Raw genomic sequence first — 24107 nt, 5'->3', positions numbered from 1 at the left:
TACACTGCCTTCTGCCCAAAGATACCGTAATTTCTCGAGTATAATGCACCCTTAAGTATAATGCGCCCCCCCAAAGTTGACCTAAAAAAACCATGAAAACCCTTCTACCAATGTACAACGCGCACCACTAATTTGCTGCTATCCATATCCTCAAAATATTAGGAATTACCTGTATTTAAATTTTGTTAGGTTTGTACTTGTATTGTTTTTCAAAAACTGTCAGTGAAACAATCATTAATAATAATCATTTTGCATGTGCTGATGTATCGGTAATATATAACTCGGGACAGGCCACAGAACACGCTTGTCCTGGTCCCTAATTGTTCGAACGGAATTCCTCAACCAACTAAAATAAATGCTCAATGATGGCATAACATTTTATTAATACTATTGATAACACATATTACAGTCTTAAAAATGATAAATATTTACACTGTTTAACTTGTTTTTTTTTTTTGCATTACATATTTATGCATAAAATGTTTGTACATAGTGCAGTTTATCCTCTACATTACACATCCTTGGCCAAGACTTCAAAAGAAGCATCGGACTCATCTCCAATCTGAAAACTATCCACCGTGGCTACCTTTGGTGCATTGCTGTCAAATTCATCATTGATGACTTTGTACAGTTCCGGTGCCTCTTCACCTGTTCATCATGAACATCCCATCTTGCTGCCAATGCATGTCATCCTCTGTGCCGTTTGTGAGGAAACATTTTTTTTAATCCCAAGAGATAGGGTTGTGCAGCGCAGCCTCTCCACCGCCATCCTGCTCCAATCTGTAGCAGCTATGTATGTAGCATATCCTATGGTGTCTAGTGGATATGAAAACAACATCAGCTCAAACTACGTAGAAACGAGTGTAATGGGTATATTTAAAAAAAAAAGCAGCATTCCAATTGTGTGTGTGTGTCTCTCTTTTTTTTTTAATGTGCCCAATACGCTCGTACTACATAGTTTGAGCTCACGTTGTTCTGATAATGACATGAAGCCAATGGGCTCTCGTTGTTTTGGACTGCCGCGCTGCTTCTGGGTTCCTCGCATCAGCGATGACATTTCTTTTAAAAGCAGATGCCCAATGTAGGGATTCGCGAGTTTGGACGCGACGCGTGTTCGTTGATCGAGGAAGAGATGACCAATGATTAGATAGTTAACAGCAAATGGAAAAAAAATATACAAAGGAATATGCAATACAGAGGTCCAGGTCTTATCTCGGTATCTACCGCACACAAGACGTGTGTCTTCTGGAAGGTTAGCCCAAGAAGAAGACAAAAGCACACAAGGTTTTATATGTATGGGTCCATGGTAAAAGTGGCTGCCCCCCCCCACGCAGTCTGGGCCTGGGCCGGGATAGTAACTTTCCGCTCCTTATCTGCCGTCGTTCTTCTCCACGGCAACGTCTTGGAGAGGAGGATGCCACCAGCCGGTTTTCTGTCTACAAAGATCAAGGACAGCCACCGTGCTCCACAACACGTCCTTGTCTGATTAGTAAATGGACACTTTATCTGTTGATTAAATGTATAAGGTCATATTTAAGCAAATAATGAAAGTGTACTACAAGTAAAATAGTCTTCAACAACTAGTCATTGTAGTAGAGATTTTTTGTCTTAGTTTAAGTTGAAACTTGCTTCGGGCATTTCCACAGGTCCGTTTGGGTCAGCTCAGGTTGGTGGTGCAAATTACCATAATATACATAAATGTGTAACATAAGACATCGAAAATCATATCTAAATCTATATGTATACGTTTTTGTTTTGTTTTTTTTTACCACTATGTACCTGTATATGACTATACAATGTGATTGTTTTTTTTTTTAAATTTTTTTATCCATACCTAAATATAATACACTGAGGCCCTGTAGCTCAGTGGTTAGAGCATTGGTTGGGTAAACCAGGGATTGTTGGTTCGTATCCCACTGGGGTCTCCACTCACTGACACATGATAAGGGTTGCGTCAGGAAGGCCATCCGGTGTAAAAATTGTGCCAGGCAAATATGTGCGTTCATCTGAGATGACACGCTGTGGCGAACCCGAAAGGGACAAGCAAAAAGAAACTTACTTCTTTTACCTAATATAATGCACTGTATTAACTTTTCAAAAATATTTTTGTAAAAAATTGCATATTATTTTCGAAAAATTACATTAGTTGGGATTGGATCCAACTCTCCTGCGACCCCTGTGAGGATAAACGGCTTAGGAAATGGATGGATGGATTAGAGATCATTTAAAGAATGATGTGTCGAAAGCATTACCACGACTGCGTCAATCTTTCAGATGTCTTCATTTTTTAATATAAATTAGATGTTATTCACAAGCAAAGAGTAAAAAGCACTACTACTCCTTAAAGTCCCACTTACATGCCTCTAAAGATTATAAAATAGATATTGTAATGAAAAATACATATAACATTATTCACTTCAATGTTTATACGAAAAAAAAATATGAGTGGAGAGCGTGTCATCAATGCACAAAGTTGTGGAAGTTTCACTCGACATCCAAGTGGTAGCCATATTGATTGCAACGTAATCAGCATATGTCACACTGGGACATTCGCCATTGAAATCACGTAGAGCCACCTGCTATGGAAGAGGCACAACAGAGATTTTCAGATTTTTCAGATGCCCCTTCTGACACTGAACATCTCACAATCGAGTGAAGTGACCGGGGCAATATTAACCAATCGTTTTGAGCCATATTTAGATGATATGCAGACCACTTCTAACTAACAACAGACTCCCCAACAGTATGTATGACAGTATGTGGCGTACTTAGCCGCGAGCGACAACAACAGCAAAAAGCGGCCCAGCCTGGCCGGGACGAGCCACCCCAGCCGGGCGCCACAACGAGGCACCCTGGCGGTGCCGCGATAAGCCACCGGCCTAGGGCCACAATGAGCCACCGCAGTCCGGCCGCGATTGTTGTCATCGCTTGCTGAAAGAAGGATTACACCTTAACCCCAGACTATTATTTTTTTTTTTGATAGCTCTATACACACCTTCCTGTCATTTGGAACCCACGGAGCTCTCGTCCTTTAGACCTGTGCAATCCGTTTTTCACGACAATCCGAGTCTTTTGGAAAAGTGTAAAGAGTGAATCCATCCTCCCGAGTGTTCGAGCATTAGCCAACAATACAACGAGCCGGCATTTTGGCTAACACAAAGGAACAAAGAGCTACCTTCCCGCAGGTAAAACTGGTATAAACGCACGAACCCACCTGAGTGCCTGTCTGCTAATAACGTCACTTCCTACTTCTTTTCCAAAACAAATCCCTCGAGAGGATTTTCATGGCGGGAGTGACAAAAAAAAAAAAAAATCAAAGAATAAAAAAAAAAAAAATCACGTTCTGTGGTGAAAAACTGGATGGGTCCATTCCGGCAGCCTTTTTTTTTTTTTTTTTTTTTATGAATATCATACTAAAAATCATGCTTTTCATGTCAGTGGGACTTTAAGCACTAAAGGTCAAAAGCATCACATCCTGATGGAGAAGGACACGCAAACCTTCACATTCTTGTAGTTGTCTGCAGTGAATGTACCCAGACTTTCCGTTGTGTTCAATGAATATTTCAGCGAACACACAGGCCACCTGACACCGTGCGCTGAAAGAGAAGCTGCAGCCATAATGTGCATTCACTGCAATCACTGTAAACTCCCACTATTACAGCTTCATTGTCCATAACCTCGAGCAACTATTTATGACTTTAATTTTTAAATATTTCTCTTCTATTCATACAACTAACAGCTGAAGAATGCATCCATCCATCCATTTTCTGAGGCGCTTATCCTCATGAGAGTCGCAGGAGTGCTAGAGCCTAACCCAGCTATCATCGGGCAGGAGGCGGGGTACACCCTGAACTGGTTGCCAGACAATCACAGGGCACACAGAGACAGACAGCCACACTCACAATCACACCTAGGGGGAATTTACAGTGTCCAAATAATGTTGCATGCAGAATATGCAAACTCCATACAGGCGGGGCCTGGATTTTTGGGGTTCTTTCCCTTGCTCAGCAATGTCTTTTTAAACTGACTGTGACCCCACTAAATTTCACGAATGGGATTGGGGTTTTTGCATGAAGTCATTTGGTGAAAAATACTAATCCAAGAGTGAATCACAACATGATATTCTTCATTGCTTCAACCGATTTGTTCCAGTCATTGTATCATGCGGCAAAACGACACATTCAGCATTCACTAAAGTCACTTTAGTGGAAAAAAATAGAGCCAGTGGAGCTGTGGTGTTGTTATTTATGTTAGACACATTTGAAAGCAGCCTCTACAGAGAGGACACAACCCATAAATCTTGCTATGGACCCTATGAGCAGGTCAAGAAGGCACCAATATTTCCTCTTTATTAGAAACAACAGAGAGAACACGCAGCCATAAAGGGTAGCCGAAGAGGTGAATCTCAAACACGAGTAAGAGCAGCTAAAGCATTCTGCTTCCAGCTGAGAAGTACTCACACAATCAATTCTTTTAAACATCTTGTACATTTATCAGGGCTTTCCCCTCTTCCACCGCTACACTCCCATCTTCATTGTTCTTGCTCTGAAAATCTTTGTTGTTGTTTTGTGAAAAGATATGATGCCATTTTTCCTTAATCATATTTCTTTGACTAATGTGTTCCTTATTTTTTGTTCAGGTGAATGTGTTTTGTGACGTTGTCCTAAGAACATTAGAGAAGGACCTGAAAATTGTTTTGGACAGTCCTTTCAAATCATTAAAACCACCCCTGGTCATCACATGTCAACTTTGAGGTGAACTTTACAGGAAGGTGTAACAAATGACGGCAGCCGGCGGGGCGATTCATGACTGACAGTGTGCTATAACTCTCTGCATACCCTGACCTCAATTTAGAGTACTCGTGTTGAAGGCCCATCAGAGGGAGATGGTATCGATCTGGGTTGCTGCTCAAACAACGTCAATAAACAACAGGCTTCAGGCTTCAAGGCTGAGGAGACATCTCTATTTTGGCAGGAGGGTTCACATCTGGACCGCAGAGTCTGGATAAAAGAGTTGATTTTGTTGAATTTTCCGCAGCAAGTGCAAAGAACAATCAGTGCTTAAAACCAGAAAATGAGGCATGTTTCAAGATCTCCTAAATCAGCATTACGGTGAAAGAAGATACAATACAGCACCGACTTCGGCTTTTCAATCACTGAACAAAACAATACAATGTACGTGACTAATGAAATTATCATCCTCACCTCAACAATAAAAGGAAGTAAATCCAATCAAAAACGCATTACTCACAATACTTCTTGTTTCCTTCACGGATCCTAGTTAAATCAACACATCTCACAAATTTAGAGTCGAATTAGGCGGCGTTTGTACTAAGCAGCTTGTCAATATGAAGAAAAAAGGTAATAGGCAAGAGAGGAGGTCTGATAAAAATGACTTAATTACCAGACAGTGAATGCTGGCCTTCCTTTTCCACTTTCTGCTCTGAGCAAATTCAGGAGTTTTATTTCTAACAATGTAGATTGCTGACTGGGCTTCATCCCGCTTGCCCTGAAAGGCAGAAGGACCTCGTGTCAAGTCCTGGGAGAGCATGTTTGACAAATGGGGCAAATAGATCCTCTGCTGTTCATCAGAGGCCACTGCTTGTGGAGGGACTAATCAGCGGACTTGATGACCTTGTCTTACTCATGCCACATTTAGACATGCACCAATTTTGGCATTAGATTGATAACAATGGACTCTTGGCCTGAAAGTTGCCATTGGCTAGTGATGTTAGTCATTTGAGTTCATAGTCTGTCGATGTTATATTACTGTATAATGTATACAGTTTCTCGTACGATGAATGATAGAAAAATGTTTGTTATATATGTTAAATATGTAGAATTTAGAAATACAGTGGATTAGTCTTTCATCCATCCATCCATCCATTTTCTACAACCCCAATGCTATTCTGGATCATGAGGAATTGGACAAGATCCCAGCTGATTTTGGGTTAAAGCCAGACCCCAACATGAACTAGTTGCCACGGTCAGTCAAAGGATGCATAGTCATCCCTCAAGAGAAATATTTGGATTGACAAAACAGTATATACATGGTCAGATGTACGGCACATGCACTAATGGGGACATGTCAAGTCAGAGTGATGGGTCTACATGGTGATGGACCCATAGCAGCATGAAAAGCCTTGCTCAAGGGTGCCTTGTCAGTGCTCAATAAGCAAAATGGCACCTTTCCAGCAACCAGTCCTGGGAGCCATGCTTGGTTCATGTTGCTTTTTCTTCATCGACAGCACGAGTTGAACCTGACACCTTCTGGTTCCAAAGCCAAGGTCAAACAAGCTCAGCTAATGACACCCACAAGTCAGCTACTTAAACAATTGTTCCTCAAACTGCAGAACCCCAGACTTCCAGTTGCTCATGCGCCATAACTCTGTGGTCCTCAAAGTAATTAAGAAAAGCATTATGTTGTATCATTTAAAAAGGTGCATAGCTCCATAATGAGAGATAATAAAAATCAACTTGGGAAACATTAGCTTTTGCCAAATAAAGTCTTGACAGATATTGGACACAAAAGATCATTAGGAATGATCAATGTGTCCAAACATAGTTTCCATTTGTCACTTAAAATACCGTTGACAAAGTTTTGTTAGTTCCAGAATTAGCCACTGTTGTTTATTGGCACTGTGGTGCAATGAAGGAAGAGAATTGGACCGACATATTTCTGGGTCACAGATATACAATGTCACTCGATACAACTCTAAAAGATGTGCTCCCATCCATAAATGGTGGTTATGGTGAATCTTGTACCTTGATGTGGCCTCTGTGTGATGATGGGTAAACCTATTGTCAATTCTACACAGGCCACTTCCTGAGAAAGAGAGAGCCGCATACCTGTGGCGTTAAACTGTAGAATCCATGTTGAGCCTGGAACATGCTATTTTTAATCGAGAAACTTTTTTGGGGCAAGCGGTTTACCTTTGGCAACAGCTTTAAAAGTAGGTAGTTGCACCTCATGTAACTGAGTCACCATTCATCAGTACTGAACAGAAACAATGATATCGTGACCAAGCACACTGCCTTTGTAAGTTTGGATAAAATGTCAAACTTTCAAACCTTTTCAAGCTTCACCCGTCCATCTTCTGCCCCTTAAATGGGTCAGGTCACAGAGGCAGTAGCTTTAGTATGTATGCCCAGACTTCCCTTTCACCAGCTACTTAATCCAAGTCTTCCAGGGTATCCTGGGGCATTACCAGGACAGCCATGAGATGTAATCTCTCCACGGTGTCCTGGGTTTTCCCCAGGGTCTCTTTCTGGTAGGACGTGCCCAGAACAGCTCACCAAGGAGATGTCCAGGAGGCATTCAAATCAGATGTCCCAGCCACATCATCTGTCTCTACTCAATGCAGAGGAGTGGCAACTCGACTCACCCCCTCCCAGATGACCAAGCTTTTCACCCTATCTCTAATGGAGAGCCTGGACACTCTGTGCAGGAAACCCATTTCGACCACTTCTTGTTATTTCAGTCATGACCCACAGTTTGTGACCATAAGGGAGGGTAGGAACATAGCTTCGCCTTTTGACTTAGCTCCTTCTTTACCACAACAGAATCATACAAAGTCCGCATCACTGCAGATGCTGCACCAATAAGCCTGTCGATCTCCCGCTCCATTCTTGCCTCACTCGTGAACAAGATGAAGTCAACAGAGCCACATCATCTGCAAAAAACAGAGATGCAATAATGAGGCCACCAAACTGGACCCCTTCTACATCTACACCAACAGAAGTAGTGACAAAGGACAGCCTTGGCTGAGTGTAACTCTCACCGGAAATGAGTCTGACTTACTGCCGGCAATGTGGACAAAACTCTGACAGAGGTCATCCGGGGACCAAACAGCCCGTATCAGGAAATTAGGTACCCTATACTCCCAAAGGACCAACACCCCCACCCACAGCACTCCCCCGAGGGACACGGTCAAAGGCCTTCTCCAAGTCCACAGAACACATGCAGAATGGCGAGGTAAACTCCCATCCACCCTTAAAGAGCCTGCCAAGTGTATAGAGCAGATCCAATGTTCCACGTCCAGGAGGAAAACCACATTCCTGAATCTGAGTTTCAACTTCTCGATGGATACTCTTCTCCAACACACCTCAATAGACCTTACCAGGGAGGCTGAAAAGTGTGATCCTCTTGTATTTGAAACACACTCACCGCTCCCCATTCTTGAAAAGGGGGAACACCACCCCAATCTGCCAATCCAGAAGTACTGTCCCCGATGTCCATGTGATGTTGCAGAGGCGTGTCAACCAGGACAGCCCCACAATATTCAGAGCCTTTAGGAACTCTGGGTGAATCTCATCGACCCCGGGGCCTTGCCACCAAGGAGCTTTTTAATCACCTCAATGATCTCAACAAAAAGATAGAGAACCCAGACTCTGTTTCTTCAGGGGAACGTGTGTCAGTAGAATTGTGGAGGTCTTTGAAGTATTCTCCACATCAACCCACAATGTCCCGAGTGTGCCCTGTGACTGATTGGTCACCTATTCACGGTGTACCCTGCCTCTTGCCCCAAGTTGGCTGGCTCCAGCTCTTCCATGACCCTTGTGAGGATAAGCAGCATGGAAAATACCACCCATCCATTTTCTTAACCGCTTATCCTCACAAGGGTCGCGGGAGTGCTGGACCCTATCCCACCTGTCAACGGGCAGGAGGCAGGGTACACCTTGAACTAGTTGCCAGCCAATCGCAAGGCACATTGAGACAAACAGCCGCACTCACAATAACAGCTTGGGGCTATTTAGAGTGTCCAATTAATTTGTTATGTTTTTTGGACGTGGGAGGAACCCGGAGTGCCTGGAGAAAACCCACGCAGACACCGGAGAACATGCAAACAGCACACAGGGAGGGCCGGGAAATAAATATCAGTGATCCAATGAGAGCAAGTCTCATTTACATATTATATATTTGGTGGAACAGTGGCGCAGCTGGAGAGCGTTGGCCTCACAGATCTGAAGACTGGGGTTCAAATACCTGCCCTGCCTGTGTGGAGTTTGCATGTTCTCCCTGTGCCTGCGTGGGTTTTTAAATATATATACTGTATTTATTTATAGCTTCAAAGCTTTCAGGTGTAGTTTGAATGATGACAATTACAAAAAGTAACGAGGAGTTACTGTACTTTGAAATACACATATGGTGCGGTGTCACCAGTGAGAACTCCATCATTTTAAAAGGGATTAAACAGCTGCAGCTCATTCAGAATGCTCCAGCTTTGGTTCTGACCAAAGCAAAGAGGTCATAGGAGATTACTCCAATGGATCACTAAATAGTTTGGGCTTCTGAATAACAAAGAAATGCTTACGGAAAACAAACCCAGTAGAGCTCCGACCTCGACAGACTCAGGTCAAATAGTGGATTGCAGAGACCAAAGCAAACATAGTGAAGCAACATGCAACACACAAATGGAATAAAGTGTAAATGTGTTGAGGTCCAAACTTTTCTATTTTTTCTCCTCGAGGTTTTCAGAGCATTTCCACTTGTAGGAGAAATTTCTTGCACTGTACGCTATTTTAATCACACTTTTGTTTTTCTTTATTTGAAATGTTTATAAGCTCTTTCCCCTTGTTTTAAAATGTTTTAAAATCTGTAAAGCAGATTGATTTGTCTTGTTTGAAACATATTACATAAATACATTTACATTTGTTTTTATTTGCTTAGTTAGGAATTAGGTTTGTAGCCCAATGTAACTCAGACCGTTACACCTGCTTCAGATGTGCACCACAATTAAACTTTTGATTCGCGCCCGAGTCTTTTAATTTGAAACTAACTGAGTGGATGTCAGCTCTCTGCTGCTGCTACGACACTTGTGATTTCCTTTCATTTCCAGCCATGGCTAAACACCCTTAAACTTACACGGAAAAACTTTACCAGCACACTTTTCAGGGTTCGCTTTGCTTGATAAACAATTATGACGTGATTTTGACTACCACACACTGACTGTTAACGCCCTGGAAGTGTGCGCGTGACTTAATACAAATATGTCGACTGAGTAGGATGCTAGCATGTGTTAGCCTACCACAACAGGAAAGTAGCTAGTTAGTTTTGACAGGTGTTATGAAGCTCGTTTTTCGTCTTTCTACTCATGCTCTACTTTAGTAGCATATTCGTAATGGACTCCGCGGGAATTGTCATACGAATAAAAACTCCGTTAGGGGATATGGATTCTTCCGTCGACTGTCCATCACTGCTAAACTTCAGTGACTTGCTGGCAAGTCATGCTACACACTAGTTGTTTCCTCACATAAATGTCAATTATCTAATTTCCCCAAGTATTAATCGTATCGTCTATTATAGGTCGCTATCAGGGATGTTATGCCTGAAGCCACCGTCACTGCATTTGAATGTAAGTATATGGGACCAAAGTTTATGGGTAGATTTGATACATTTTCTGAGCACAGAGCTTTTTGTCGTGTACCCCCCTCCCCCAATTACATTTTGTTATTCTGGGATCAGTTAGGTTTTACCCCAATGCTTTATGTGGCTAATAATTTAATAATAATTTACCCAATAGGTGGCACAGTAAATCAGCTGTAAAGCGTTGGCCTCCAGTTCTGAGGTCCCGGGTTTAATCCCAGACCTGCCTGTGTGGAGTTTGCATGTTCTGCCCATGCCTGCATGGGTTTCCTCCGAGCACTCCGGTTTCCCACATCCCAAAAACATGCAACGTTAATTGGACACGCTAAATAGCCCCTAGGTGTGATTGTGAGTGTGGCTGTTTGTCTCAATGTGCCCTGCGATTGGCTGGCAACCAGTTCAAGGTGTACCCTGCCTCCTGCCCGTTGACAGCTGGGATAGGGTCCAGCACTCCCGCAACCCTCGTGAGGATAAGCGGATAAGAAAATGGATGGATGCAGTTACCTAATAAGCTATTGATCAGGGTGGTACAACTGGTGAAAGGGTTGCCCTCACAGTTGTGTGGTATGGGGTTCTAATCCCATGCCAATACCAATCCAGGCCTGTGTGAAGTTTCCATCTTCTCCTCGTGTCTGCGTGGGTTTTCTCCAGGCGCCCTGGTTTTCTCCCACATCCCAAAAACATGCATTAATTGGTGACTCTAAATTGCCCCTGGGTGTGATTGTGAGTGTGAATGGTTTGTTTCTATGTGTCTTGCGATTCTCTGGCAAGCAGTTCAGGGTGTACCCCGCTTTCTGTCCAAAGATAGCTGGGATGGGCTCAAGCACTCCTGTGTCCCTTGTGAGGAGAAGTGGCTCAGATAATAGATAGAGAATTAGCTGGATATTGATATCTGTTTAGTTTTTTGTTTGTGATGCTGACATCTGTCCCCCCCACCCCAAAATTTGTATATCGGTCATTTAGATGAAGATGAGGTTGGTGACAGAATCACTGTGAGAAGTGACGAAGAGCTCAAAGCCATGCTGTCATATGTAAGTATTGAAACGAATGATTCCCCTCACATTTTGGCAGAGAGAGAATAATCCGCTGTATTTATTTTATGTTTATATAAGCAAAAACCTGATGGTGCCTCATAAAGTATGTACTGAAATAGAGCTGCATTATTACATATTGAAATAAGTCCCCAAACTGGTAGCAGCTTAAACAGGAGGCTCAGATCATAAATAAATAAATCCTGCTGAATTTGGACCGAATGTTGTGAATGCACGATCCTGGTGATGACTTCAATGGACTAAAATCATCATTGGTGCAGTCTTAGTACCCAAATTGGAGCCGTATTGTTCGCGTTGAAGCTGTTCGGCCCAAGTTAAATTAAGTTTAAGTTATCGCTAACAACAAAACGCGTCTGTATTCTAATTTTTAACCGAGCTGAACTAATATTAAACATCAAATGTTAGTACTTACACAACTGGCAAAACCTACGTTTCGTTTACAAAGAGGACTTTGAGTACTTACTAGGAAGTTGGGCAAGTAGAAACGTCAACTTAAACTTGCTTATAGGCCCAGACCACCTCAGCTTAGCTGGCTAACAACGAGACGCGTTTGTGATCAAACTGTGCTGTTGAAGAAACTTCGAACGTGAGTAACTTCATAACTTGTACGACGAGGGCCGTGAGGACTTATAGGAAATTTAACAAATCTTATCTTAGTACATCTTAGTATCCAAAGTGGTGCCGTATTGTTCGCCCTGAAGCTGCTTGGCCTAAGTTAGCTTAGCGCGCTAACAACATTACCTGCGTAGAGTATACAACAAGGACCAAACATCGAACGTGGATGCAACCTTAAACTACGAGAGTGAGGGCCGTTGTGGTTTGAATCCCTTCCATCCACATATCCTTTACATCGCCATATCCTGTATATTTTTACACAGGTAGTATGTGAATTGTGTATTGTGCTGGAGGGGGGCAGAATTCCTGTGTGTCCTGTAGGCCAGTCCTAAACCCGAATAAATGCAGAGGGTTGTGGCAGGAAGGGCATCTGGCATAAAACTGTGGTAAACACATGAGGGTTCATCATTGGCACTGTTCATCTGCAAGGCGTAGGTAGAAATCCAGATAATGTAGGTCAAAACAAAAAAGAGGAGGAAAGCGGCTTAATTGTCAGAAGAAGAAGAGGCATGCACAGACATTCCAACTGTGTGTAGGGACTTTTAATTTTGGGACAATGACAGGAAAAGCTCAGGAGTTAGTTGACATGATGATGATGAGGAGAAAGGTTGGTATATTGTCCATCCAAGAGAATAAGTGGAAAGGTAGTAAGGCTAGAAGCTTAGGAGCAGGGTTTTACGTTATTTTACCATGGAGTGGACGGGAAGAGAAATGGAGTAGGGGATATTTTAAAGGAAGATCTGGCTAAGTATGTTTTGATGTTTTGGAGGTGAAAAGAGTATCACATCGAGTGATGAGGCTAAAATTTGAAATTGATGTATTGTTGTGTATAATGTGATTAGCGGCTATGCCCCACAGGTAGGATGTGATCTCGAGCTGAAAGAGAAATTCTGAGAGAGAGAGAGAGAGAGAGAGAGAGAGAGAGAAGAGAGAGAGAGAGAAGAGAGAGAGAGAGAGAGAGAGAGAGAGAGAGAGAGAGAGAGAGGAGAGAGAGAGAGAGAAGAGAGAGAGAGAAGAGAGAGAGAGAGAGATAGAGAGAGAGAGAGAGAGAGAGAGAGCGAGAGAGAGAGTTGTGATTGGTGATTGGTGCAGATTTCAATGGACATGTTGGCGAAGGAAACAGGGGCATCAAAGAAGTGATGGTAAGTAAGTACGGGATTCAGCAAAGGAACTTTGAGGGTCAGAGGGTGGTGGACTTTGCAAAAAGGATGGAATTGACCGTGGTGAAAATTTATTTCCAGAAGAGACAGGAACATAGAGTGACCTACAAGAGCGGAGGTAGAAGCACGCAGGTGGATTATATTTTGTGCAGACGATGTAATCTGTAGGAGGTTACTGATTGTAATGTAGTGGTGGGGGAGAGTGTAGCTCGACAGCATAGGACGGTGGTGTGTAGGATGACTCGGTAGCAGGTAGGAAGATTAAGAAGACAAAGGTAGAGCAGAGAATCAGGTGGTGGAAGTTGAGAAAGGAAGAATGTTGTGTGGCCTTTCGGAAAGAGGTGAGACATGTTCTAAATGGACAGGAAGAGCTCCTGGAAGACTGGAATACTACTGCCAAGGTAGTCAGAGAGGCAGCCAGGAGAGTACTTGGTTTACCTTCTGGTAGGAAAGGGGAGAAGGAGACTTGGTGGTGGAACCCCAAAATACAGGAAGTCATTCAAGGAAAGAGATTAGCGAAGAAGAAGTGAAATATCTACAATAAACCCTCCAATGTGAAGTAATATTATTTTTACAAATATTTTGTACATTAATTGAAAATAAAAATTTAAAATAAAGAACATATTTGAAATCCAAGCAGCCAGCTTTCAGAGCAAGAAACATCTTTGATTCCGCCCCTGACGTCTCCGTTGCTTAGCATTACAGACCATTTGTTCTAGATAAGTCAAGATGCCGACTTGTTCTGCACCAAAACTGAGAAAACGCACCCAAATTTCTCCTTCTTTAACATCCCCATAGAGTTAACCTGACAGTATACAGCTGTGGCTGTCACAGTTGAGGCTCGTTCACCAGCAGGGGAAATTTGGACGCATCTAATCAATACTGGTTATCAGCTGCTGAGTTATAGCCTCTCGTGCTAATACTGTATAAGCAAAAACATATGTTATGAGGGTGGCACAGCTGTTCAATCACGGACTTCCGTGTGTGGAGTTTGCATGTTCTCCCCGTGTCTGCGTTTGTGTAAATTTTCCTCCTGCCCGTTGACAGTTGGGATAGGCTCCAGCATTCCTGCGACTATCGTGCAGCTAAGAAAATGGATGGATGGATATATAGGTGTAAAGCACACAACACTTCCCGGTTAGTATTTACGACGTTGTGCGCGTGCAATACCACCCACCAAAATCCCTGCCGCTGTTCGAATGCGAGAAGCGAAGTGCTTGAAAAGTACAATTTGGATGGATGGATATATACGTGTAAGCACACAACACTTCCCGGTTACTATTTACGACGATGTGCGCATGCACCCACCCACCCCTCATACCTGCCACCGGTCGAACACAAGACACGGAGTGCTTGAAAAGTACAATTTGGGGAAGTAAAAAAAAAAAGTCTGGCCACGCCTGCTTGAATAATCTTTACATTGAAACCAACTCCTCACAAAAGCATCAAATATCTGCGGTCCATTTCGTGGGACTTATTGTTCGTCGTCAGCACCACGCTTCTCCTGACGCATCGACTTCCGCGTGAGTGCATTCTGGCTCAAACGCTTCAACATTGTTATGTTTGTTTTGTTTACTCAATGGCGGGAGTAGTAACAGCACGTAGCATCGACTCGCTGTTACACTTGCTTTGTTGGTTCTGAGCACACAACACTTCCTGGTTACTATTTACGGCAATCCGCGCGTGACCCCCCCCAGTCGTTCGAGAGAGGCTGACTGCTTAAAAAGTACAATTTTGGGGAAAAAAAAGTCTGGCCACGCTCGCTGTACAATCTCTGTCGGAAAAACTCAGAAAAGCATCAAATCTCCGTGGTCCATGTAATAGGACTGTTATTGTTCTTTGTTTGTTACAGCCCCCTCTATAACACGTGAAGTGTTGGATGTGTGTATTCAGGCTCAAGCGCACAGGCTTGAACATTGTACATCATGCTATTTTTGTTTTGTTTGTTTGTAATTATTTTTCACAAAAATCATCCAAAAAATGACAGATAGTGCACCTTCTGTGTTTGGTCAAACGTATCAGCGAGCAATGGGAGGTAAGAACAGGAAGCACTGCAGGCGTGGCAAACGCTGATTGGCAGTTAGTTTTCCAGCCGGGCTCATCGGAATGTCTGAACGAGAAAGGAATTTCGATAATACTTTTCCAATTTAGAGATGTTTCTCTGTGAAATCTGCGGATAACTCTGGCATTAAAAGAAACACTGAACCCTCATCTACTAACTTTTAATGTATACTCCCATTCCTAATAGTCTCGACAAAGTCTTCCTTTAAGGATAGCGATGGAAATATGTTGATAGGTACCAGTAGAGTGCTAAGTAAATGGAAAGAGTACTTTAAGAAGTTAATGAATGAAGAAAGTGGGAGAAAAGCTAGAGTAGAAGAGGCAAGTGTGAATGACCAGGAAGTGGCAATGATTAGTAAGGGGGAATTTAGAAAGGGACTGAACAGAATGAAAAATGGAAAGACAGTTGGACCTGATGACATACCAGTGGCTGGTATGGAAGCAATTTGGAGAAGTGGCTGTGGAGTTTTTGATATACTTTTTCAATATAATACTAGTGGGTGAGAAGATGCCAGAAGAATGAAGGGAAATTGTGCTCGTCCCCATTTTTAAGAATGAAAGCGTTGTTCAGAGTTGTGAAAAATTAGAGGAATAAAGATGATCAGCCACACAATGAAGTTATGGGAAAGAGTAGTGGAGGCTAGACTCAGGACAGATGTATGTTTCTGCGAGCAACAGTATGGTTTCATGCCTAGAAAGAGTACCACAGATGCAATATTTGCCTTGAGGATGCTCGTGGAAAAGTACAGAGAAGGTCAGAAGGAGCTTCATTGTGTCTTTGTAGACCTAGAGAAAGCCTATGACAGAGTACCAGGAGAGGAACTGTTGTACTGCATGTGCATCTAGTGTGGCGGAGAAATAGGTTATAATAGTACAGGACATGTATGAGGGTAGAGGAACAGCTGTGAGATGTGCCGTAGGTGTGTCAGAAGAATTTAAGGTGGAGGTGGGACTGCATCAGGGATCCGCGCTGAGCCCCTTCCTGTTTGCGGTAGTAATGCATAGGCTGACAGATGAGGTTAGACTGGAATCCCCTTGAACTATGATGTTCGCAGATGATATTGTGATCTGCAGTGAAAGCAAGGAGCAGGTGGAGGAACAATTGGAAAGATGGAGGCACACACTGGAAAGGAGAGGAATAAAGATTAGCCGAAGTAAAACAGAATATATATGCATGAATGTGAGGGGCGGAGGAGGAAGAGTGAAGCTCCAGGGAGAAGAGATGGCGAGGGTGGACGACTTCAAATACTTGGGGTCAACAATACAGAGCAATGGAGAGTGTGGTTAGGAGGTGAAGAAACGCGTCCAAGTGAGGTGGAACAGTTAGCGGAAGGTGTCTGGTGCTCACTGTGACAGAAGAGTCTCCGATGGGATGTAGGGCAAAGTTTATAAAACAGTGGTGAGACCAGCCATGATGTACGGATTAGAGACTGTGGCACTGAAGAAACAACAGGAAGCAAAACTGGAGGTAGCAGAGATGAAGATGCTAAGGTTCTTGCTTGTAGTGAACAGCTCAGATAGCATTAGAAATGAGCTCATTAGAGGGACAGCCAAAGTTGGATGGTTTGGAAAAAAGGTTAGAGAGAGCAGACTTTGACGGTTTGGACATGTCCAGAGGTGAGAGAGTGAGTATATTGGTGGAAGGGTGCTGAGGATGGAGCTGCCAGGCAAAAGAGCGAGAGGAAGACCAAAGAAAAGGTTGATGGATGTTGTGAGGGAGGACAGTAGGTGTCAGAGAGGAAGATGCACGAGATAGAATTAGATGGAAAAAGATGTGGCGACCTCTAACATGCCAAGCCGAAAGGAGAAGAAGTAGAAGAAATATGTCTAACATGCAGGGGTCTCACATAACTAGGCTACATAAAGATGATGAACTCACACACCTTTCAATGAGTTAGGAATCTTTACTAATATCTCATTCAGTTCAACTCAACATGTGTACTATACCTGCATTCAAACGTACTAAAGATTATTTATTCAGAATCACCAGCATGGGAAAGTGGCATTATTGAATGCTTTCAACATGGTTATTTAGTGTTGTTGCTCTTGGTCTTACATCTGGTAATTTGGCAGAAAAAGAGTGGAAAGTTTTTCACTTGGTTATTAGCTCCTGCTTGACATTTTATATAGACTCCAAGGGGATGTAATTTAGCCACACACAATTTTGCCACTTTTGATAGGGAGTGAGGTTGTTGGGCATTGATATTTGGTTCATTGTGTCAGTTTAATCAAAGGCTGGGTGATAAATTTGATCAATTGTTGAATGTCGCCTCTTTGTGGGAATGAAAAAGCAACTTTAGTTCAATATCCATCAAATTACGTTCTTTTATTTTCGCCTTTGTTAAAAAATGCCATGAGTAAACAATTAAATGTCACGTTGTCCATCCCACCTGTATTGTTGTGGCCAAACACCATTCTGTAAATCAACATTTGACATTGGCTGTGAGTCAAATTTCTTGAGTCATGATCAAAGTACCGAAACAAAATGGGTCATAATCAGTGTTTTGTTCTAGAGGTGCATGTCACCATTAAACAGTGATCTAAATTACTTCATTTTTTATCTTAAGGTACTGAAATGAAAATTCTCAACTCAAGCCAAAAATGAGGAACTCAAGGGTGAAAACCAAAAGGCAGAACATCAAAACATATTACTATGTCAATTATTAGTAAAATCGCATCTTTGGCTGCGACTGCAGATCTGCTAACCTGTGGAAATTTACTTCAAACACATTTTCTGAATTTCCATATTTTTAAAAATATGTGAAGAATATTACCGTGCAAGAGGTATTGCAGTACATTATGTACGTAATAGAATAAAAATAATTCTATATATCGTTCAATTGGCGGGACAGTGGATCAGCTGGTAAAGCGTTGGCCTCACAGTTCTGAAGTCCGGGGTTCAATCTCGAACCAGCTTGTGTGGAGTTTGCATGTTCTTCCCATGCCTGCGTGTATTTTCTCTGGGCACTCCGGTTTCCTGCCACATCCCCAAAACATGCAACATTAATTGGACACTCTAAATTGTCCCTAGGTGTGATTGTGAGTGTGGCTGTTTGTCTATATGCCCTGCGATTGGCTGGCAACCAGTTCAGGGTGTACCCCCCCTCCTGCCTGTTGACAACTGGGATCGGCTGCAGCACTCCGCCACCCTTGTGAGGATAAGCGGGTAAGAAAATGGATGGATGGATGGATATCGTTCAATTGTATAACGTAGTCATTGCTCTATACTCGTAATCATTATTAAATTATTACATTGATCTAGTAATGGGAGATGCGACGTATCACTGTACCACCCAATCACTTATTTGGGTGTTTTGTGACTTAATGTCACAATAGCTTACCAATTACTATGCATCTCAGACATTCTTGTCAATTACTCATCCTCCTCCTTTCATTATAACAACACTTGATAGAACTGTGGCTTATTTGCTGGCATGGAGGCAATGACCTGTACGCCCCCACGACTCACCATTGTATATTTGCTGGATTAACTGTAGCTTGTAGGTAACTGGGGCGGCGCATAATAGTATGCAACAAACATTCCCTTCAGTACCCTAACAGCAGAAAGCAGTGAGGCTGGGTGTCTCTTTAATGTCATGCATGCAAATCAGTGTCCTTTGGTGAAATTCCCCATTTCGAACTCAAAATAGGCCATTTATGAGAAAGTTACAGATCCGATGAGTTTTTCTGAAGGGAGGAGGGGTGCGGGTGTCGCCGTCATTATTGTCATAGATTGTTTTTGTGCTGTAGTTGTCATTTCTGTCCCTGACGTCATTGACTTTCGTACTCCCTGAACTCTGGCAGCTACAGTATATCCATTAGACCCATCCACGCACAGATGTAATTTCTGAGTATAGTGGTACCTCTACCAACGAAATTAATCCGTTCCAGAATTCGTTTTCCAATGTGAATTTTTCGCGAATGGAAGCGCATTTTACATGTAAATAGTGCAATCTGTTCCAAGCCTCCTGACCCCTGCCAAAAATAAGCTTTCAAAATACATAATGTAAAGAATACTAAAAAAGAAATTTTCATTTACCTTTGGTGTTGGGCAACTATGCGAAGAGAAGGGTGAGTGACAAGCAAAGGGCATCGTGGGGGACGGAGAACTTTGGCAGCCGAGAGAAAACATACGTACATACGCACTCACACAATTCCACTAACGTTCTTTGGGCCCATGGTGAAGAAAGATGAATGAACTTTCAAAAAACACAAAAAAGTTGTACTTTTCCAATGTGCATTAGCTTTTGAGAACTTGTTACAGCCTCTAGTGTGATTCGGTGACAGTCGAGTGTTCAAGGGAATCAAAAAGCATCCTGGGTAAAGATTGACGTTCCTCCTAGCCAATGGGATGCCAGGACGATGCTGTGGCGATAGCCAATGGGAGAGCACCTTTATCGCACCACACAAACTAAGATACAGGAAGTGCATCATGGGTAAAGATTGACTTCTGTCCTAGCCAATGGGATGCCAGATGCTACAGTGATAGTCAGTGGGAGAGCAGCTCTATCATGCCACAGAAACCAAGATACAGGACGTTTACATTCTGTGGGATTTGGGGAATCCAATGCCCATTTTTACGTTTCGTATCCTGAATTTTCTTTGTAACTAGAGACAATATTTTTCCAAGCAGGCTTTTCATAACCTGAATTTTTGTGACTAGAAACGTTCGTAAGTAGAGGTACCACTGTATTACACTGTGGTGGATGAATATACAAGTGCAATTGGCCCGAGGTTTGGCTCGTGTGTTCGGGACCAGCTTTGGACAAGTCACTGGAATTTACGAGACCCGAAAAAACTGTAACGGTACTTTTACTCTCTTACAATGATACAATGATTTCAATATCGGTTGCCACTTTTATTTATCAATAATTTTTTCATGTACCAAGTACTGTATTCCGTGTAAGAGACTTCTGCATCGGACGCTGTTTATGCAAATCCAATTTAAGTATTTAATTTATATATTTAGCACATTTCATACTCAAGGTAACTCAATATGCTTTAGATGATTAAAAGGATTTGAATACAAAATGATAAAACAGATAAATGGGGAAACAACAATAAAAATGACTATGTATATATATATTTATATATTATATATATTGGGGAATTTAAAAACGTGGAGTCTTGACCACAATCCGTTCCAGAAGGCGGTTCGGGAAGTGATTTGTTTAAAATTTGAATAGATATTCCCCATTACAATTAATTGAAAATGAAATAATGCGTTCCAAGCCTAAAAATAGGCTTTTTAAAGCATTTTTTTAGCTTTTTCTGATAATAAACGGCACATGTATAGTTTTAATACTTTATATAATTAAATAATTTAAGAAATGTATTAATGTATTATGCTTAAAATGTATGTTTTAGTAGTAGAGTAGGTAAGGCTGGGAGTGCATTGCCGTATCTGTAGCAACTCGGACCCCAGCCTTGTAAACTTTTTTTTTTTTCCAAAAGTGCAGAATAACTTTAAACAAGCAATAATGACGGGGGGAAAAAAAGCAAAGAAAAATGTTTTTTATTTTTACAAAAAGCAGCATACAAAAACATTAACTTGTAACTCGAGATAACGAAATCTTTGAAACATAACAAAAATGCAGAAATGGTAATGGATTAGAGCATTATTAAAGTTCACATTAAAAAAACCAATGCAAAAACTATCAACCATCAAATCTCTTTGGTGGGGGTGACTCGTCTCCTGGAAGTTCTTTTCTTTTCCCAAAGAACTTATTTCACTTTGTGTAACTGTTTTGGAGCCATGATTGGGGGTTAATAGTCCTCAATAGGAAGAAAAAACAATCAGTAAATGGAGCTACTGGAACATGTCTGCGTACAAAGACGCGTTATACATACAGTGAGGAAAATAAGTATTTGAACACCCTGCTGTATTGCAACTTCTCCGACTTAGAAATCATGGAGGGGTCTGAAATTTTCATCGTAGGTGCGTGTCCACTGTGAGAGAGAGAGAATCTAAAAGGAAAAATCCTGAAATCACAATGTATGATTTTTTTTTTTTTTTTTTTTTTTTTGAGAAGAATATGAACACTGTCATATTTTTCTCCATTCATTGCACTTTCCATTGCACATTGACCTTGTTTTGTCTGCATAGTTTTCCGTCTTTTTCATTTGCTTTATTGGCTTTGTATGCTAATATCAAGTTGTTTAAATTAACTAAGAGGAGTAATGTTAACAAAAGGTGTGAATAAAATGTTGAACTACTCTTGACCTTTAGTTTTCCATATTGGTACTTCAAAACCACATCATTTAAAATGCTTTTAAAATTGTGATAATGATCTAGATTGGGTGGAACGTCACTCTGGTTCTGATCCTGATGATAATTGGGATTTTTTTTTTTCGTTTTTCTTTTTTGCCAGCTTGCCCAGTCCTACTTGAACATCTGTTCAGCCTTTCTTTGGTAGTTTTCAATGTTTTCTCAAGTTCATTCATTCATTCATTCATTCATCTTGGGTTGCAGGTGTGATGGACCCTATCCCATCTGATTGTGTGAGAGGTGGGGTATACCCTGAACTGGTTGTCAGTCAATCGCTGGGCACATATTAAAAAAAACAGCAGTTTGCACTCACATTCAAGCCTACAGACTCTTTAGTGTGTTCAATTAACTACCATGAATGTTTTTGGAATGTCGGAGGAAACCAGAGGACCGGGGCAAAACCCATGCAGGCACGGGTAGAACATGCAAACTCTACACACGTGAGGCCAGATTTGAACTTGGGTCCTCAGAACTGTGAGATAGACATGTTAATCAGTTCAGTACGATTTAATCCAACAACACGCAGGCACGCACACACAATATTTAGTGTTCATGACACGGACAGTAAATCTAATGATGTGATGGGTCTCTCTTCAAGCAAGATACATTGACATAAATGGATGTCGATTTTTGATTATTTATTATCCAGTACTTAAAGATTTGCCTCATTAAGAAGCAGGCCCCCTCAGGCTGCAGAACTACTCCAAATCCATGTTCATCTTTAGATGTCTTTTACCCCCCCATCAGCTCAGAATGCTGCGGGGCCAACAGGCCCGATCTCTGGTTTTCTGGTTCCACTCTTTTTTGCAGTGTCTTCTGGTCATATTTTTCACCATCCTGAACTATAGTTGCAGGTTGAGGGGGAATTTTTTTTTCATAATTATGTCCAAATTTGAATTAATCACTTGACAGCATGGAAGACCCCTGAAACTCTTCCTTTCCTTTCGACTTGTCCCGTCGTCTTTTTCCATCTAAGCCCATCTCGTGCATCTTCCTCTCGAACACCCACTGTCCTCATGTCCTCCCTCACAACATTCATCAACCTTTTCTTTGGTCTTCTTCTTGCTCTTTTACTTGGCAGCTCCATCCTCAGCACCCTTCTACCAATCTACGCACTCTCTCGCCTCTGAACTTGTCCAAACCATCTAAGTCTGCTCTCTCTAACGAAGATTGCTGGAGTCAGGAGGCTTTGAAAATGACATCCTCAAAAAACAACTTGCTCTGGAAAATACTTTGTGTTCTTGCGTAACCAACTTTTGTAAGAAAAAATATTGAGTTAGACATGCTCGTTTTTATTTACCCTTTTTTTTTAAGGGTCTTGTCTGACGAGAACAATGAGGTCAGAATATATAACTAATTCTAAAGTCCTTCCACTGGCTTCCAGTCAGCTTTAGAATAGATTTTTTAAGTTCTGCTTCTGGTATATAAATCACTAAATGGTTTAGGTCTTCAACATCTGAAAGAAATGCTTACGGAAAACAAACCCAGTAAAGCTCTGAGATCGACAGACTCGGGTCAAATAGATGAGGCAAACATGGTGAACCACAATGCACACAAATGAAATGAGTTGCCAACAGAGGTAACGTCAGCTCCAAGTGTAAATGTTTTTTAATCCAGGTTGAAAACTTTTTTTTCCTCATGCTTTTTAGAGTGCAGCATGGTCGAACAGCTGTAAAGCGTTGGCCTCACAGTTCTGAGGTCCAGGGTTCGATCCCGGCCTGCCTGTGTGGCGTTTGCATGTTCTCTCCGTGCCTGCGTGGGTTTTCTCCAGGCACTCCGGTTTTCCTAGGTGTGATTGTAAGTGGGTCTGTTTGTCTCCATGTGCCTTGTGATTGGCTGGCAACCAGTTCAGGGTGTACCCTGCCTCCTGCCCTTTGACAACTGGAATAGCCTCCAGCACTCCTGTGACTGTTGTGAGGATAAGCGGTTAAAAAAATGGATGGATGCTTTTGAGAGTATTACCACTTTTAATATTTCTTGCTCTTTTCGCTGGTTTTGATTGTACTTTTATTTTTAATTTTTTAATATATACATAATTTGTCATTTTTATTTTTTCTCTGTTTTAAATGTTTTATTTCTTTGTATTCAAATCCTTTTAATCATGTAAAGCACATTGTGTATGAAATGAACTATATAAATACATTTGCTTTGCTTATTCCAGTCAGTTGTTTTATCAATGCTGTTTAGAGGTGGTTGAAGAATCAGTTTTTATATGCGTAGTGATAATCCTTTTTTTTCTTTTGTCCCTCCAAAAGTCCCTTCACCTCATTGCTGAACAAAATTAATTCTCAAATTCAGTAGTTAATTTATATCACACTGCATAGGACATTTATTGTGAAAACTATCCCCATCTGTGAACACACTGATTGCTGCATGCTCCTATGAGACCCACAAGTCTTGCAGGCATCGCTAATAATTATTAGACACCTTGTAAGACAGATGCCCTGTTCAAAGTTAAAGACTGGCCTCTGTCAGGTGCTAAAAAAACTTGACCTCATCTGTTCCTCAATCAGCTCCCCCTGGAGGTAATGGCTCTTATTCCAATGTTCCCACTCTCATCTCCCCTCAGCCTGCTAATGATGATGA

The 24107-nt window shown here is 41.8% G+C and overlaps 1 protein-coding gene across 7 annotated transcripts in view; it reads left to right on the top strand.

Annotated features, from left to right (window-relative positions):
* Positions 1-9775: 9775 nt before the first annotated feature.
* Positions 9776-24107, top strand: part of map2k5 (mitogen-activated protein kinase kinase 5) — a 122283-nt gene continuing 107951 nt past the window's right edge. For 3 of the 7 annotated variants that reach the window (XR_009794332.1, XM_061815413.1, XM_061815417.1), the window contains exons 1-3: positions 9777-10219; positions 10306-10354; positions 11329-11396. Coding sequence is in view for 6 of the 7 variants with exons in the window: in XM_061815413.1 (XP_061671397.1) it covers positions 10094-10219; positions 10306-10354; positions 11329-11396 (243 nt within the window). In the remaining variant the exon portion in view is untranslated. Of the gene's footprint in view, positions 10220-10305; positions 10355-11328; positions 11397-24107 lie in introns of all 7 variants that reach the window. The other 4 variants (XM_061815415.1, XM_061815414.1, XM_061815416.1 and 1 more) reach the window with 3 other exon arrangements.

The sequence above is a fragment of the Syngnathoides biaculeatus genome, chromosome 3 (genome assembly GCF_019802595.1).
Source record: "Syngnathoides biaculeatus isolate LvHL_M chromosome 3, ASM1980259v1, whole genome shotgun sequence".
Taxonomy (NCBI): Eukaryota; Metazoa; Chordata; class Actinopteri; order Syngnathiformes; family Syngnathidae; genus Syngnathoides; species Syngnathoides biaculeatus.
Note: the sequence above shows the minus strand (reverse complement) of the source record. Positions and strands in the feature narration are given on the sequence as shown.